General features: G+C 36.1%; 1 protein-coding gene across 1 annotated transcript in view; it reads right to left on the reverse strand.

Annotated features, from left to right (window-relative positions):
• Window positions 1-223: 223 nt before the first annotated feature.
• The window catches only part of LOC120584088 (uncharacterized), a 67,359-nt gene continuing 52,126 nt past the window's right edge, over window positions 224-15,456 (reverse strand). The window contains exons 5-6 of the mRNA XM_039839668.1: window positions 3,446-3,622; window positions 224-614 (exon numbers count right to left, since the gene is read on the reverse strand). Coding sequence (XP_039695602.1) covers window positions 249-614; window positions 3,446-3,622 — 543 coding nt within the window. The 3' untranslated portion in view covers window positions 224-248. The remainder of the gene's footprint in view (window positions 615-3,445; window positions 3,623-15,456) is intronic.

The following is a 15,456-nucleotide window of genomic DNA, read 5'->3' on the forward strand; positions in this document are numbered from 1 at the left end:
AACATACTAAATGTTCGTGGTCTCCTCTCACAAGCAAAGAGAGAACCTATGAGAGACTCTGAGGGACAGAGACAATAGAGCGAGCATGTGGTCTCCTCTCAGAAGCAAAGAGAGAGCCTATGAGAGACTCAGAGGGATGGAGACAATAGAGAGAGATGGGGACAGTGAGGAAGGCAGAGAAAGACACTGAGAGAGACCCCGAGTGTTTGGGAAATTCAGTTTATATGTCATTCTTTAGATAATGTGAGTTACAGTTTAAAGATTTGTTTATCCATTTTCCTTTGATATGGCCATACACTGAAGAAGGTAAGAGTATGTAGCATGAAAATGTAAGAATATGTACCATGAAAGGCCTGCTGACAGTTCGCAGCCTTTGATCTGTAGGTTCCCCATGGTTTTAGCCATAGGGGATGAATGATTTTATTTTGCATAGGGTGCCACTTAAAGACTCTGTTTTCCTGTTTTCCCTTCATGATGTGGGGAAATGCGTCGTTAGCAATCCCAGCAGAAATCTTCCTTTGTTCTGCAGGTTTCCTCATGGCCTGGCTGTGGGACTGATCAGCATTTTGCAGTCTCTGAATATAGCTTAACATTTTAGTTTTCTTGCCTCCTCCCTACATTAATATAATGATACTAATTTGTTTTTAAGAATATAAACCAATTACAGTAGTTCCCCCTTTTCTGTAGAGGACACATTCCAAGACTCCCAGTGGATATCTGAAACTACGGATAGTACCTACCACTATATACACTTTTTTCCCAAACACACATACTTATGAAAAAGCTTAATTTATAAATTAAGCACAGTAAGAGATTAATAGCAATAACTTAGAATAAAATAGAACAATTATAATAGACTATAATAAAAGTTATGTAAATATGGCCTCTCTCAAAATCTTAATGTACTGTACTCACACTTCTTGTCAGATGATATACCATGGCTACAAGATGAGATGAAGTGAGATACTCAGAATGATGTAAAATATTAAACTTATGAATGGCTTATTTCTGGAATTTTCCATTTAATATTTTTGGACTGTGGTTCACAGCGGGTACTAAAACCATGGGAAGAGGGGCTGCTGTACTTAAAAGCCCTATGGAAAGCACCATGGAAAGGCAGAACATTGGACTTCATTAATCACATCTATCATATGAATTAATTTACCACAAAGAATTAATGGAAATGCCTTATGAGAGGAAAGCTAATGAGAGAAAAGATGAATAACTTGATTTACAGAAACAGGCAGTGGCAGGATTTGATCTACACACCCTAGTTTGCCAACCCCAACTGTAGAGCTGAGAATGGTATTTTCATGTTGAAGTGATTCAGAAAATCAAAAGAATGATAATATGTCATGATACATGAATACTATGAAATTCTAATTTGAGTGCTCATAAATAAAGTTTATTGGAACTCGGCCATGCCTGTTCATCTATGTGTCATCCATGGCTGTTTTTGCTCTGCAGCCACAGAGGTGATGGAGACAATTTGGACCGCAAAAACCTGAAATATTTACTATCTTCTTATTTACAGAAAACACTTGGCATTCTCTGCTCTAGAGCAGTGGTTCTCAATTTTAGAACCATCTGGGAAACTTTAATGATACTGATTTAATTGGTCTGTGGTGAACCTGGGCATTAGGATTGCAACACCCGTGGTCTTGAGACACAGCCAAGGTTGAGAAGCTCTGCCCTGAAACCAGCTCAGGCGAAGATTAAATCAGGACCATGGTTCTCACCTCTGTCTGCCCTATAGAATCACCTGGAGAACTTTTAAAAAATATCAAGGCTGGGTTCCACATCCATCCAATTAAATTAGAATGGGGAGTAGTGAGGGGGTATAAGGTGGGCATTGGTGTGTTTTACAAACACACATGTGATTCTTATATGCAGCAGAGTTGAGAATCTGGGGCCAACTATGTGAGTTAAATCATAGCTCCCCACTTTGTATATGTGTGACCTCAGACAGGTAAATCTAAGCCTTAATCCCTTACCTGTAGATACACAGGTCAACAATGTCCATGTGGGAGATTCAGTAAGATATAAAAAATGTCCTGGGGCCTTGCACATGGATCAATATATGTTAGATCATTTCATCTAGTCATGTTAAAAGAAACATATCTCAGGATCCTTGGAGCTTAAAATCAAGTGTTATATGATCAGACCTCTAGTCTGATTTCTTTTGGAAGTGAAGGGGAGCAGAGTTTGCCACCCCCAAATATACTTCTTTGGGATATTGAATACTTTAAGAAACAAAAGACTCAGGAAGAAACTATGACCTTGCCCCTAACTGCCTAAAAGAATTTAGACAGAGGATCTGCTCCAGGAAGGGAGTGATCATCATAGATAACTGTAGTTTAATATGAACTAAGTATGATATACAGGGAGGAACCTAGCAAGACCCATTGATCAAGTCCTCTTTGTGTCCCATTGCTAAAGATGGCCCAACAAACATTTGTTTATCAAAATTTTGCTTTTCCATCTCCATGTGAACTACCCTCCTGTCCTTTGCAGTCTGAACACAACTCCCACTTCTCCTTAGTTCAAGGTGGCATATAAGCCTTAACTGCCTAATTTGTCCTTGAGCCCTAGATTCTTGTGGAAATCCTGTATGTATGTATATATGTAATTAAATTTGGTTATTTTCTCCTGTTAATCTTTCTTATGTTATTTTAATTATTTGGCCAGCCAAAAGAACAAAGAGGGGAAAAGGGAAATTTTCTCCTCTCTCACAGGAACTTAGAGGAAAATTTCTCATAAAAATACGAGGACAAGCCATAGGAAAATGGGAAAAACGGAGTTTGGAGCTGGAAGTTTTGGTCCTCAGAGTCCTCATTTGTTAAGCAAGATGTATAACTGAGTTGCCAGATTAGTGTATTTGGAACCTACTTATACTAAAAAATTATTTGTTTTTACCTGAAATTTAAATTTTATTGGAAATCTTGTATTTTTATTTGCTAAATCTGTCAACCATATATACAAACCTTAGTAATTTTTCAAAAAACAACTCAATATGATCTTTGCTAAAATATATTTTATTAACAATTTCATTCCATTATTTTCCCCAAATCCTTTGTTTTAAAAAAGGGCCAAGAATGTATAATTAGAATCTACTAAGATTTGCAAACTGATCGGTAGAGGGAGCCAAACTGATGAAGAAACCGAAATGACCTATGCTGAGCTGATTAGTCAATTCACAGATTCAAAAAGAGCCCTTACATGAGAATAAATCACTTTTCCAATATGTATGTTTTTTAATTTTTTTGAAATAACATAACAAATATATTCAATGTGTAGAAAAGGTAACAGACAATATGTGGTTTTCCACAAAAGGATCCTCTGCTTTAAACATTTTCCTTTTTCTCATGGATGGAGGCAGGCATAGAGTGGGGAGTGGGGTGCAGAATAATGAGTTTAAGATTAATTACATACTTATTGAACTTACAGTTATAAACAAGAATGTAATTTGATGATTTAGTGAGTTTCTGGGAAAAATACCAGAAAAATAGTGTAGGAAATCTCCAAAATCTCTCCTCTTGATCCATGAGATGTCACATCGGCAGTAGTTCCTTGACTGGAGGGGAAAAGTGAGGACACTTACCCCTGCTTCTTCTTCCCAGACCTAGAAGAGAAGGACTTTTTCTATTTCCTTTTTCTGTTTCAAGGGTCTCTCTTACGCTCTAGTTTAATGTAAAATTCTGTTTTAAAATTTTCAAATGATCATCCATTGTTATAAAAATTATGTCCTGGTAATAATGGATAAGCTAGCCAGATTTACCCCTGAAAATATAAAGAGGGAGCATTTGGAATTTTAAAAACCCTTTCTCTTTGAAACCTGTTTTAAGTCTGTGATCTGAAAAATTCTCAAAAGTAGACCAGTCTGAAAACATAACATTTTTCCCTTTGCCTTCCTGCTGTAAGAATCAGTCCTGCCTGAGGCAAATGGATGCTGCCAACAGAATAGGGGGAGGTCATATACATTGGTGGTACAGGGAGAAAAGCACATCATGTATTTTAAAAATAATATGCATTATGATGATTATTCAGCACCATAGTGAACCCAGTTCTATTAAGTACTTTTTACGACTGATGTTTCATCACTTGAATTCAGATCCAAGCAAACAGAAATAGTTCCTAATCTCCTGCATGTACATTCTTAAGTAAAATGTACAAATGTCCCTATTATTTAGAGGTTATCTTTTGAGGTCACTCCAACCCTCTACAAACATTAGAACAAACAAAAACATAAAATATTCCTTAGTGTCTGAAATAACTGTCACAGATCATTTAACCAGAATTCTAAAAGGCAAAAGAATTGTTCTACAAGAATTTTTCAAATGATCATCTATTGTTAAACATTATGCCATTATAATAATGAAAGAACTATTTGGTCCAGAACTATCTGATCACATGGTGATCATGCCATCTGTTGGATAACTGGTTAAAGCCGTGATAACCCAGTATGAGAGGGAGAGATGGTAATAGGTGAGGACAGTGATCTTGCTAATAGTCCAATGGTTGTAAGAGTTCCCGTAATTTTTTACATTTTGGTAGTCATTAACTTTTTTAAGAGATTGAAGAGCAATTTGCAGTTACATAGTAAATATCTGTGGAAATAAGTGAAGACCAATGAAATGAGAAAAGCAAAATCTATTTAATCTAAGTTTGCCACCATCTCCTGTGTTTTGGCAGAGACTCAAAGGCAGGCAGAGGAGTGGGAAAGCTTTATATAGTCTGGAAAAGGAAAGCTTCAGGGTCACCCTGATTGGAGGTTGTTGTCTGGGGAAGTTGGAGGCAGGCAAATTAGAAGCTGGGCATTCTGTGTGATTGGTTAGGAGTACTTTGTGATTTGGCTGTCTCTGGTTGGTCCTAAGTTGGAAGCAGGGACAAAAATTAGGAAAGCTGTCAGTTATTAATCGAGTCCTTGCTATTTTGGCTGATTTTTACAGAAGTAATGGTTTAACTTTTTGGATTGTCACTAGAGATCACAGCTTTGCTTCTTGTGAGTCTGACTTATAACAGGCTGGTTTACTGAGTCGTTTATTGTAGGTCAGGAGTTGGTTTCCTAGGTAGGTTGCTACAGGTTGTGAGTCAAAGTTTTATTTCTATATGTGGTCTGGCCGCTATCCATTTGTATATTCAATCTGTCACATCCCATGCCTTAATCTATATAATGGAAAGAAAATCTAAGCAAATATACCTGAAAGATGTTGGAAATAGATCAATTTTTAAATTTTAATCATTACGCTCTTTTGAATTAAGATATTTAAACTTCAAATATATTCTTCAGTTATATGTACATCAGGTTGCAGATATTCTGGGTAAATCAGTTATTTTATGAAAACGAATGTCTTAAACTTATGTACTTTATTAGATAGACTACAAAGGTATAGATGTTATTATATACTATACATTAGAATGTAAATTCTATGAAGGAGCTTTGTTTTGTTCAGCTGCTTATCCCTGGCACTAAGAATGGAGTAGAATACATAATAGGTACACACAAAAATATTTATTGAATTTAGTCATGCCTGTTTCTAACACTTTTTTAAATTTATTTTTAATTGTGGTAAAATACACATAAAATTTACCATTTTAACCATTTTTAAAGTCTACAGTTGAGTTGCATTAAGTCCATTCACATTGTTGTGCAACCAATCTCTTGAACTCTTCATCTTGCATAACTGAAACTCTGTACCCATTAAACAACTCCCCATTTTCCCGTCTCTATGAATTTGACTATTCGTATCTCATATAAGTAGAATCATATAATATTTGTCTTTTTGCGATTGGCTCATTTCACTTTGAGTAATGTCCTCAAGGCTCATCCATGTTATGCATGTGTCAGAATTTTCTTCCTTTTTAAGGCTGAATAATATTCCATTGTATGGATATACCACACTTTATTTACCCATTCATCTGTCCATGAACACTTAGGTTGCTTCCACCTTTTGGTTCTTATAAATAATGCTGCTTTAAAAATGAGTGTACAAATATCTTTTGAGAATTCTTTGGGGGTATATATTGAAAGGTAGAGTTACTGAATAATGCCGTAATTCTTTTGTAATTTTTGGGGAACCACTATACTATTTTCCATAAAAGCTGCACCATTTTATATTCTCATCAACAGTGCACAAGCATGTTTCTAACTCATAAATTTATTACCTGGTTTGCTGGTCCGGAGTAGATTAAAAGCAATAAATTAGAAAAAGTGAGGAGTTTTGGAGAAACATGGAGGAGTGAGAGACATCACCAGATCTCTCCACTTGAAACAACAAGCTGAACATCTAACACTCAACAAAAAAACACCCAAACTGCACACCAGCACATCTGAGCATGGGACCTGCACATAAGAGCTACCACAGGTCAGAACTCCGGGTGTTGGGCGGTGGGCTGGGAAAAATAAAGAAGCTGCCTCTCACAGCTACCAGAGATCACTGTAGGAGGAGAGGGAAGGGAGAAGGGGCTACGAGTTCCCTGAACAGCCCTGCCAGGGAGTGGTGTGAGCTCCATGCGGCCAGCAGCAGGGCCCAGTCATCAGGGCAGAGAACAGAGAAGCAGGACAGCAGAGAAACAACAGTTGATTTTTACCAGCCACAGCTGCAAAACCAAGGCTGAGCTGCAGCCCAATACCCCCAACCCAGAGGGCCCCTGCCTCCGTATACTCTGAGACCAAACACCACAGAGCAACAGAGGAATCTGAGCAAATGCTACCAAAACTGTTGCTAACACTGACAGGGACTGACTGAGGGTAGTGAATGTGATTAAACATCTACCAAAAAAAAAAGCGGGGGGGCGGCATTATTAAGACTTACATGCCACCTACTGGAAACCAAAAGAAAACCTCTTTCTTTGCAGCAGTCTAAAGAGAGACTTTTATATAATAAATCTTCTTCTGAAAAAAAAAAAAAAACCAATATATTTCCATTAATGCCCAGGAGGAGAAATAGTCCATTAAACACCATGAACAACTAAGATGACAAGACATCTCAGGAAAAAAAAGAGAAAAATCTCCAGAAAAGAAGCTTACAGACATAGAAATATACAACTTAAACGACAGAGAATTCAGGATGGTACTTCTGAAAAACTCAGTGAATTCCGAAACGAATCATACCACAATTTAAGGAAATGAAGAAACAACAAGATGAGCAGAATGAGTTCTTTAGCAAGGAGATTGAAACTCTGAAAAAGAACAGAATAGATCTTCTGGAAATAACACACTACAAGAGTTAAAAAATGAAATAGCAAGCTTGGGAAATAGAGTCGACCAAATGGAAGAAAAGAACAGTAATATTGAAGACAGAAATTTATAAATAAATCAGAAGAAAGAAGACAGAAACCAAAGAATGAAAAATAATGAAAAACAGATATGAGAACTAGCTGACACCATCAGGAGGGGAAACATAAGAATAATGGGCTTTATTGAAGGCAAAGAAAAGGAGCAGGGACTAGAAAGCATTTTCAGGCAAATAGCTGATGAGAATTTCCCAAATCTAAGGAATGAGCTGGAGCTTGCAATTCAAGAAATCAACAGAACACCCAATTATCTCAACCCAAAAAGGCCTTCAACAAGACAAACTGTATTAAAATCATCAAAAATCAATGACAAAGATAGAATTCTCAGGCAGCCATGGAAAAGAAGACGGTAAACTATAAGGAAAACTCCTTAGATTATCGTCAGACTACACAGCACAAACCTTACAAGCCAGAAAGGAATGGAATCAAATATTTAAACTATTAAGTGAAAGAAATAACCAGCCTAGAATAATGTATCCAGCTAAGCTGTCCTTTAGATATGAATGAGAAATTAAGACCTTTCCAGACATACAAAAATTGAGGGAATTCTTCACTACAAGGCCTGCACTACAGGAAATACTGAAAGTGGACAGACCAAAACAAAATAACAACAACAAAATACATAATTAGGAGTAAAGTGACTATCAGGCAAATAGAAGCAGAAAGGTGCAACCCTTACTAGGAACAGGGCATTATAAGCTTAAATAATAAGAAGAGAATTTGTTATAATAAAATAGTAATGAATGTTCAGCATACATAGGGAGAAATTGAGAAAACACTGACTGAACAGGGGAGAATTCAAAGATCCAAATTTGCAAAGGGGAATGGAGATAAGGCACATGCAGAAGAAAATGGACTGTATGTATGTATATATATATAACTATCCTTTTCATATTCATAATGGTAACCACACACCAAAGATTCAGAACTGAAGTGTATAACATAAAACAAGAAGGACCATTGGGAAAACCCACAAAAGCCAACCAAAATAAAGAAAACAGAAACACAAGGACAGGGAAGCGATGGAAACACCGAGCTACCAGAAAGCAAAAGATAAAATGGCTATAAGAAGAACTCATATTTCAATAATCACCCTCAATGTAAATGGACTGAAATCACCAGTAAAAAGGCACAGTGTTGCAGAATGGATCAAAAAACAAAACCCAACCATATGCTGCCTCCAGGAGACACATCTCAGCTCCAAAGACTCAAAGTGAAAGGGTGGGAAATGATATTTCAAGCAAATGGCATTCAGAGAAAAGCAGGAGTAGCAGTACTAATATCGGACGAAACAGATCAAAATCAAAAAGGTAAAGAAAGATACTGAGGGACACTTCATAATGATAGAGGGAATCATGCACCAAGAAGACATAATACTTATTAGTATCTATGCTCCCAATCAGGGAGCCCTGAAATATGTAAAGCAATTACTAACAGAACTAAAGAGAGAAATAGACCAAAACACTATCATAGTAGGGGACCTAAATACCCCAATGTCGGATATGCACAGATCATCCAAACAGAAAATCAGTAAGGAAATAACATCTTTAAATGACACGCTAGACCAACTGGACATAATTGACATATACAGAGCCTTCCGTCCCCAAACAGCTGCTTATACATTCTTCTCTAGTGCACATGGAACATTCTCAAGAATCTACCACATACTGGGACACAGAGATAGCCTCAACATATATAAGAGGGTTGAAATCATGCCAACCATTTTCTCTGATCATAATGCTTTGAAGTTGGAGTTCAATTGTTAAAAGAAAGCAGGAGCAACCACAAGTACATGCAGATTAAACAACATGCTACTGAAGAATAACTGGGTCAGAGAAGAAATAAAAAGAGAGATCAATAAATACAAAGAAACAAATGATAATGATAGTATGACATATCAAAATTTTTGGGACACAGTAGAAGCGGTCATAAGAGGAAAGTTCATGTCATTACAGGCCTATGCCCCAAAACAGGAACGAGCCCAAATAAACAACTTAACACTTCATCTTATAAACTAGAAAAGGAAGAACAAATGAAGCCTAAAGTCAGCAGAAGGAAATAATCAAAATTAGAGCAGAATTAAATGAAATTGAAAACAAACAATAGAAAAAATAAATGCAACAGAGAGCTGGTTCTTCGAGAAGGTTAATAAAATTGACAAACCCATGGCTAGACTCACTAAAGAAAAAAGAAAAAAGACACAAATAAACAAAATCAGGGATGAAAGAGGAGATATTATGACAGACACCACAGGAATACAAAAGATCATACAAGAATACTATGAAAAAGTACGTAACACCAAATTTAATAACCTAGAAGAAATGGACCCATACTTAGAAAGATACAACCTTCCTAGACTGAATCAAGAAGATCTGGAAAATCTAAATAGACCGATCAGCAGTAAGGAAATTGAAACAACTATCAAAAACCTAACAAAAAGTAAAAGTCCAGGACCAGATGACTTCACCAGTGAATTCTACTAAACATTCAAAGAAGATTTAATACCTATTCTCCTCAAACGCTTCCAAAAAATCGAAGAGGAGGCAATACTTCCCAATCATTTTTTGAGGCTAATATTACCCTGATACCAAAACCTGGTAAAGATAACATAAAAAAAGAAAACTACAGACCAAAATCTCTCATGAACACAGATGTAAAAATCCTAAATAAGATACTAGTGATTTGAATACAGTAACATATTAAAAAGGTTATACACCACGATCAAGTGGGCTTCATCCCAGAGGCTGGGAAGTTTCAACAATGCTCGTTGATTAATGTGATACACTACATAAACAAATTAAAAGATAAGATTCATATGATCATATCAATAGATGCAGAAAAAGCCTTCGACAAGATACAGCACCTATTTACGATCAAAACACTTAATAAAATCGGTATAGAAGGAAAGTACCTTAACATAATAAAGGCCATATATGAAAAACCTCCAGCCAACATTATACTTAATAGTGAAAAACTAAAAACCTTCCCTCTAAGATTAGGAACAAGGCTGTCCACTATCGCCACGATTATTCAATACAATGTTGGAGGTCCCTAGCGAATGCAATCAGACAAGAGAAAGATATAAAAAGCATCCAAATAGGAAATGAAGAAGTCAAACTGACACTATTTGCAGATGACATGATTCTCTATATAGAAAACCCTAAAGACTGCACAAGAACACCAGTAGAAACAATAAGCAAATACAGTAAAGTTTCTGGATACAAAATCAGTGTTCAAAAATCCATAGTGTTCCTATACTCTAATAACAAAGTGTCATAAAAAGAAGTGGAAAAAATGATTTCTTTTGCAATCGCAACAAAAAGAATAAAATACCTAGGAATAAATCTAGCGAAACATGTGAAGGACCTATATAATGAAAATTATAAGACCCTGTTAAAAGAAATCAAAGAAGATAGAAATAGAAAGACATTCCGTGTTCTTGGATTGGAAGAATCAACATAGTTAAAATGACCTTATTACCTAACGCATTATACAGATTTAATGCAATCCCCATCAAAATCCCATTGGCATTTAAAAAAAAAAAAATAGAACAAGAAATCATCAGATTTGTATGGAAGCACAAAAGACCCTGAATTGCCAAAGCCATCCTGAGTAAAAAAGAATGAGGCTCAAGGAATCACTCTGCCCGACTTCAAATTATACTACAAAGCGATAGCAATCAAAATGGCATGGTATTGGCAGAAAAACAGACACAGGGACCAGTGGAACAAAATCGAGAGTCCAGAAGTAAACCCATATTTATATGGGCAAATAATTTTTGACAAAAAAGCCAAAAACATACAGTGGAGAAAGGAAAGCCTCTTCAATAAATGGTGGTGGGAAAACTGGAAAGCCACCTGCAGAAAAATGAAACTAGACCGTTGTCTATCACCACACACCAAAATTAACTCGAAATGGATTAAGGACCTGAATATAAGACTTGAAAGAATAAATTGCATATTAGAAAACATAGGAACTAAACTCAAGGACCTTGGACTTAAAGAGGATTTTGTGAATTTGACCTCAAAAGCAAGGCAAGTAAAAGCAAAAATAAATGAATGGGACTACATCAATCTAAAACGCTTCTGTACGGCAAAAGGAACTGTCAACAAGATAAAGAGACAACCATCCGAATGGGAAAATATATTTGCAAGCAATGCTTCCGATAAGGGCCTAATATCCAAAATATACAAAGAACTTATACAACTGAATAACAACAACAAAAATCCCATAAACGATCCAATCAAAAAATGCGCAGAGGATCAGAACAGACACTTCTCCCTCGTGGACATACAAGCGGCCAACAAATATTTGAAAAGATGCTCAACATCACTAGCTATTAGGGAAATGCAAATTCAAACCACAATGAGATACCATCTCACACCTGTTAGAATAGCTATAATCAACAGGACAAGTAATAACAAATGCTGGAAAGGATGCAGAAAAATAGCAATCCTCATACACTGCTGGTGGGACTGTAAATTGGTACAGCCACTATGGAAAACAGTATGGAGGTTCCTCAAAAAACTAAGAATTGATCTACCATATGATCCAGCCATCCCTCTACTGGGTATTTATCTCAAAGACTCGAAATCCCATATTTAAAAAGATATTTGCACACTGATATTCATAGCAGCATTATTCGCAGTGGCCAGGACATGGAAGCAAATGAAGTGTCCTCCAATATATGATTGGCTAAAGAAGCTGTGGTACATATATGCAATGGAATATTACTCAGCCATAAGAAGAGATGAAATACTGCCATTTGCTACTACATGGATGGACCTCAAGATAATCTTGCTAAGTGAAAAAAGCCAGACAGAAAAAGTTGAAAATCACATGATACCACTTATATGTGGGATATAAACCTAAAAGCAACAAATGAAAAGTACAAACAAACAGAGACTTATGGACAAAGACTATAGACTAGTGGTTACCAGAAGGTAGGGGATGGGAGGATGGGGAAGGTAGATGGTGTAAAGGGTGTCAAATATGTGGTGACAGAAAGAAATCTAACCATGGGAGGTGAACACACAGTGTAAATCTATATATGACTTACTGTTAAAGTGTACAGCTGAAACTTATTGGATTTTGTTAACCAACGTCACCATAAAAAATAATAATAATGGAAGAAAAAAAGGAAGGAAGGAAAGGAAGGAAGGAAGGAAAGAAAGAAAAAGTTAGCAGGTAAAATAATAGCATGAAGTATCTGGAAATTTTGAATAAGAAGAATTCTAAGATGTAAAATTAGTACTGGATTATAATAATATTCAATAATGGATACTCTTAATGATGCTCTGGAGATGTAATGAAAAAGTTAAGTTACCTTTAATTTCCATATAAGGAGGCAGGCATCTATATTACTTTAGAAAAACATCCATCGATAGTCACTTATTTAAGTAGTAAAGTTTATTATTATTTCAAAAACTCTGAGTTCCAATAAAAATGGTGAAATTTTTCAGAGGACTGGCTTTAAAGAGGTAATTTTCATTTATTTAGAAATTTCGTTTATATAGACTCAATCCAATCCCTGCAATGCCACATTAGTGGAACATTACTATTTCCATATATAATGACTAATCATACACATGGCTTTTCAAATATAAATCACGATGTAATAAAGGCAAACACTAAGCTCAAATAATATTTTCAGTTAATGGCATTTGTGTGGATGTGACATATTTATTAACTAAATTAGGGAGAGGGAATCCATTTAGCAAGAAAAGTCTTGTGGAGTTGAATATTAAGATGTCTGTCAAATAGGATACTTGAAGGTGGGAAAAAAATCTGTTTTCAGGATACTATAGGATTCCTGAATTTGCATTCTTTTGCCTCTCATCTCATATTTCTTCAACTCAAATTTACTAACCAAACCCCTGAAGAATGACAAGTCCAAAAATTATTTACTGTTTTGGGGGCATTTATTGAACTGTCCTATGTATAGAGCACTAGTAATCAAAAAGAAGTTAGGAGGTGACATATGCCCTAAGGAGGGTTGTGACATAGTTATGACACACAAAGGGCATTATTACAGTGTGTGTAGGGCTGCACATGGGATGGAGAGGTGGGAGTCAGGGAGAGATGTGCACTCCGCCCCATGCAGGAGCCACTGCAGCCACCCCATTGATAGCTGGCTGGCCTGCAGGCTTGTCCAGAGGAAGCACGTGCAGAGGCATGGCGGTGAGCACTGTATTTGGAGCTAGAAGTCACTAGGAAGGGAGAATGGTCTGGGAGTCAGGAATGATGCCTATCAGAAAGCTTGGTTGGCGGTTCGCCAAGAGAGACTGAAGCCAGAGAGATATCAAGGTTAGGGAGTGCAAAGTGATTTAATTAGGAGGTATTGAAACTGAGAATAAATAAGCGATTAATAATTAAAATAGCAGAGAGTCATTGAAGGGTGTGTGGGGAATATCACAAACAATGAGGTTCTGATTTCATATCTAGTGTTGAGAAAATGCTGCCATCACTGATTTGCTCACCTCCTGTTTCCTTTGTAAAGTAGGTGTGTTGTTTTTACAGATTTACGGGTGAGGAAACTGGGCAGTGAACCCAAGACCCCTTCAGTCACATCAACATCAAGAGCTGAGCTGGGACTAGAATTTACTTCCCTGGAGCTTTTTTGCTACCAGGTGAGCCTTGATCCTGTAATTTTCCAGTGCTAAAAATATTTTCCTTCCTAGAAAAAGCTTTTGCTTCTAATAAGGCATTATGTTTTAATGGGCATTGGGTTGTGGGGACTGGAGTGTAAATTGTACAAACATATTCATTAAAAATCACAGGCTAATGCTCTGGTTTCTTCAGCAATGTCAGTTTAGGAAGTGGCCTGAATTTTAGGTGACTTGCTTATTTAAAGTTTTATTTACAGAGACTGGTATTTTTGTGCCTTGCATTGAGGCTTCCATTCAGTAGTACAGATTCTATATTAACCATGAAAACTAATGTGCTGGACTAATGATTTGTATCTAAAATAAAAGCATTCATCTGTTTTGTAGGCAATGAAAAAGGGCTTTTTCATGTATGTTTGAACTTTCAGTGGAGATTTCAAAAAATCACTAAGATATAAGACTATTGAGATTGTTTATATTGTTTAAGTCTTTTGAAAAAATAACTAGATAATAGAGAATGAGTCTTGGTTACATTTTATTTTTCAACTGAAAGTTCCCTTATTTGGCAGTTGTATCTTTAAACATGAGTTACTTGTAGTTAGTTATAAACAAAATAGCTCAAGGCACTGCTATATTCTAGAATGTTCTGCAAACAAATATAGTTTAAGATTTATAATAACAGTGAATAAAACACCAAGGTGAAATGGGCTGAAACTTCTTATCTTACCTCTTATGGTAGAGAGTTCCCATAGAAAAAATAACCTTGGAGCTTTATGAAAAATCTTGGTCCTGAAGTGAAGGACAGAATAAAGCCATGAAAATTAGGAGCCATTAAGACCTATTTCTCAAAATATGGTGCTCATTGTGTCATCTGATCAGAATGTTCTGAGATATTTGTTAGGAGGGAATATTCCTGGGCCTCATTCCAGAACTACTGAGTGAAAACCTGGGAAAAGTTTTGGAATCTGCATGTTAAATAAATGCTCCAGGTGAATCTGTGCACATTACATTTGAGAACCACTGCATTTGAAGAGGTAAGACCAGATTTTTGTCAGGATCAATTCTGCCTAAGACAGCCTCTTCTGGATACTTTCTCATTTTCATGAACACTTGATGAAAAATATTTGACTTAATTTTTTAACACTTTCCAAAGTGACAGATTTACATGTATTTGTAGCGTTCCTTTTCAATAAGTAAAAATGCATCTGGGAGGATTAAGAGGTTCTCATCTACATTGACATCTAACACCTGAGACAGTTGCTCTAATAACAGGGACATTTGATTTAAGGCAGTGTTTCTCAAACTGGACCATTTTAAAGAAAAAAAGTAGACCTCGGAGTTGTGACAAGATTTTTTTTTTTACAATGTTACGCATATAAACAAATATAATATTAGATATAAACTACTTGTGAGGATAAATCTGATTGATATCTGAAGTCAAAGGAAGGTGTACAAATGAAACTATAAAAATAATAAAAATTCAGTTAGGCGACATTGATATGAGACAGATAGTGGTGTTTGCTGAAACTAAATTGTGCATGTTAAGTTTATAGCA

The sequence above is a fragment of the Pteropus medius genome, unplaced genomic scaffold (assembly GCF_902729225.1).
Source record: "Pteropus medius unplaced genomic scaffold, Ma_sr-lr_union100, whole genome shotgun sequence".
NCBI classification, from domain to species: Eukaryota; Metazoa; Chordata; class Mammalia; order Chiroptera; family Pteropodidae; genus Pteropus; species Pteropus medius.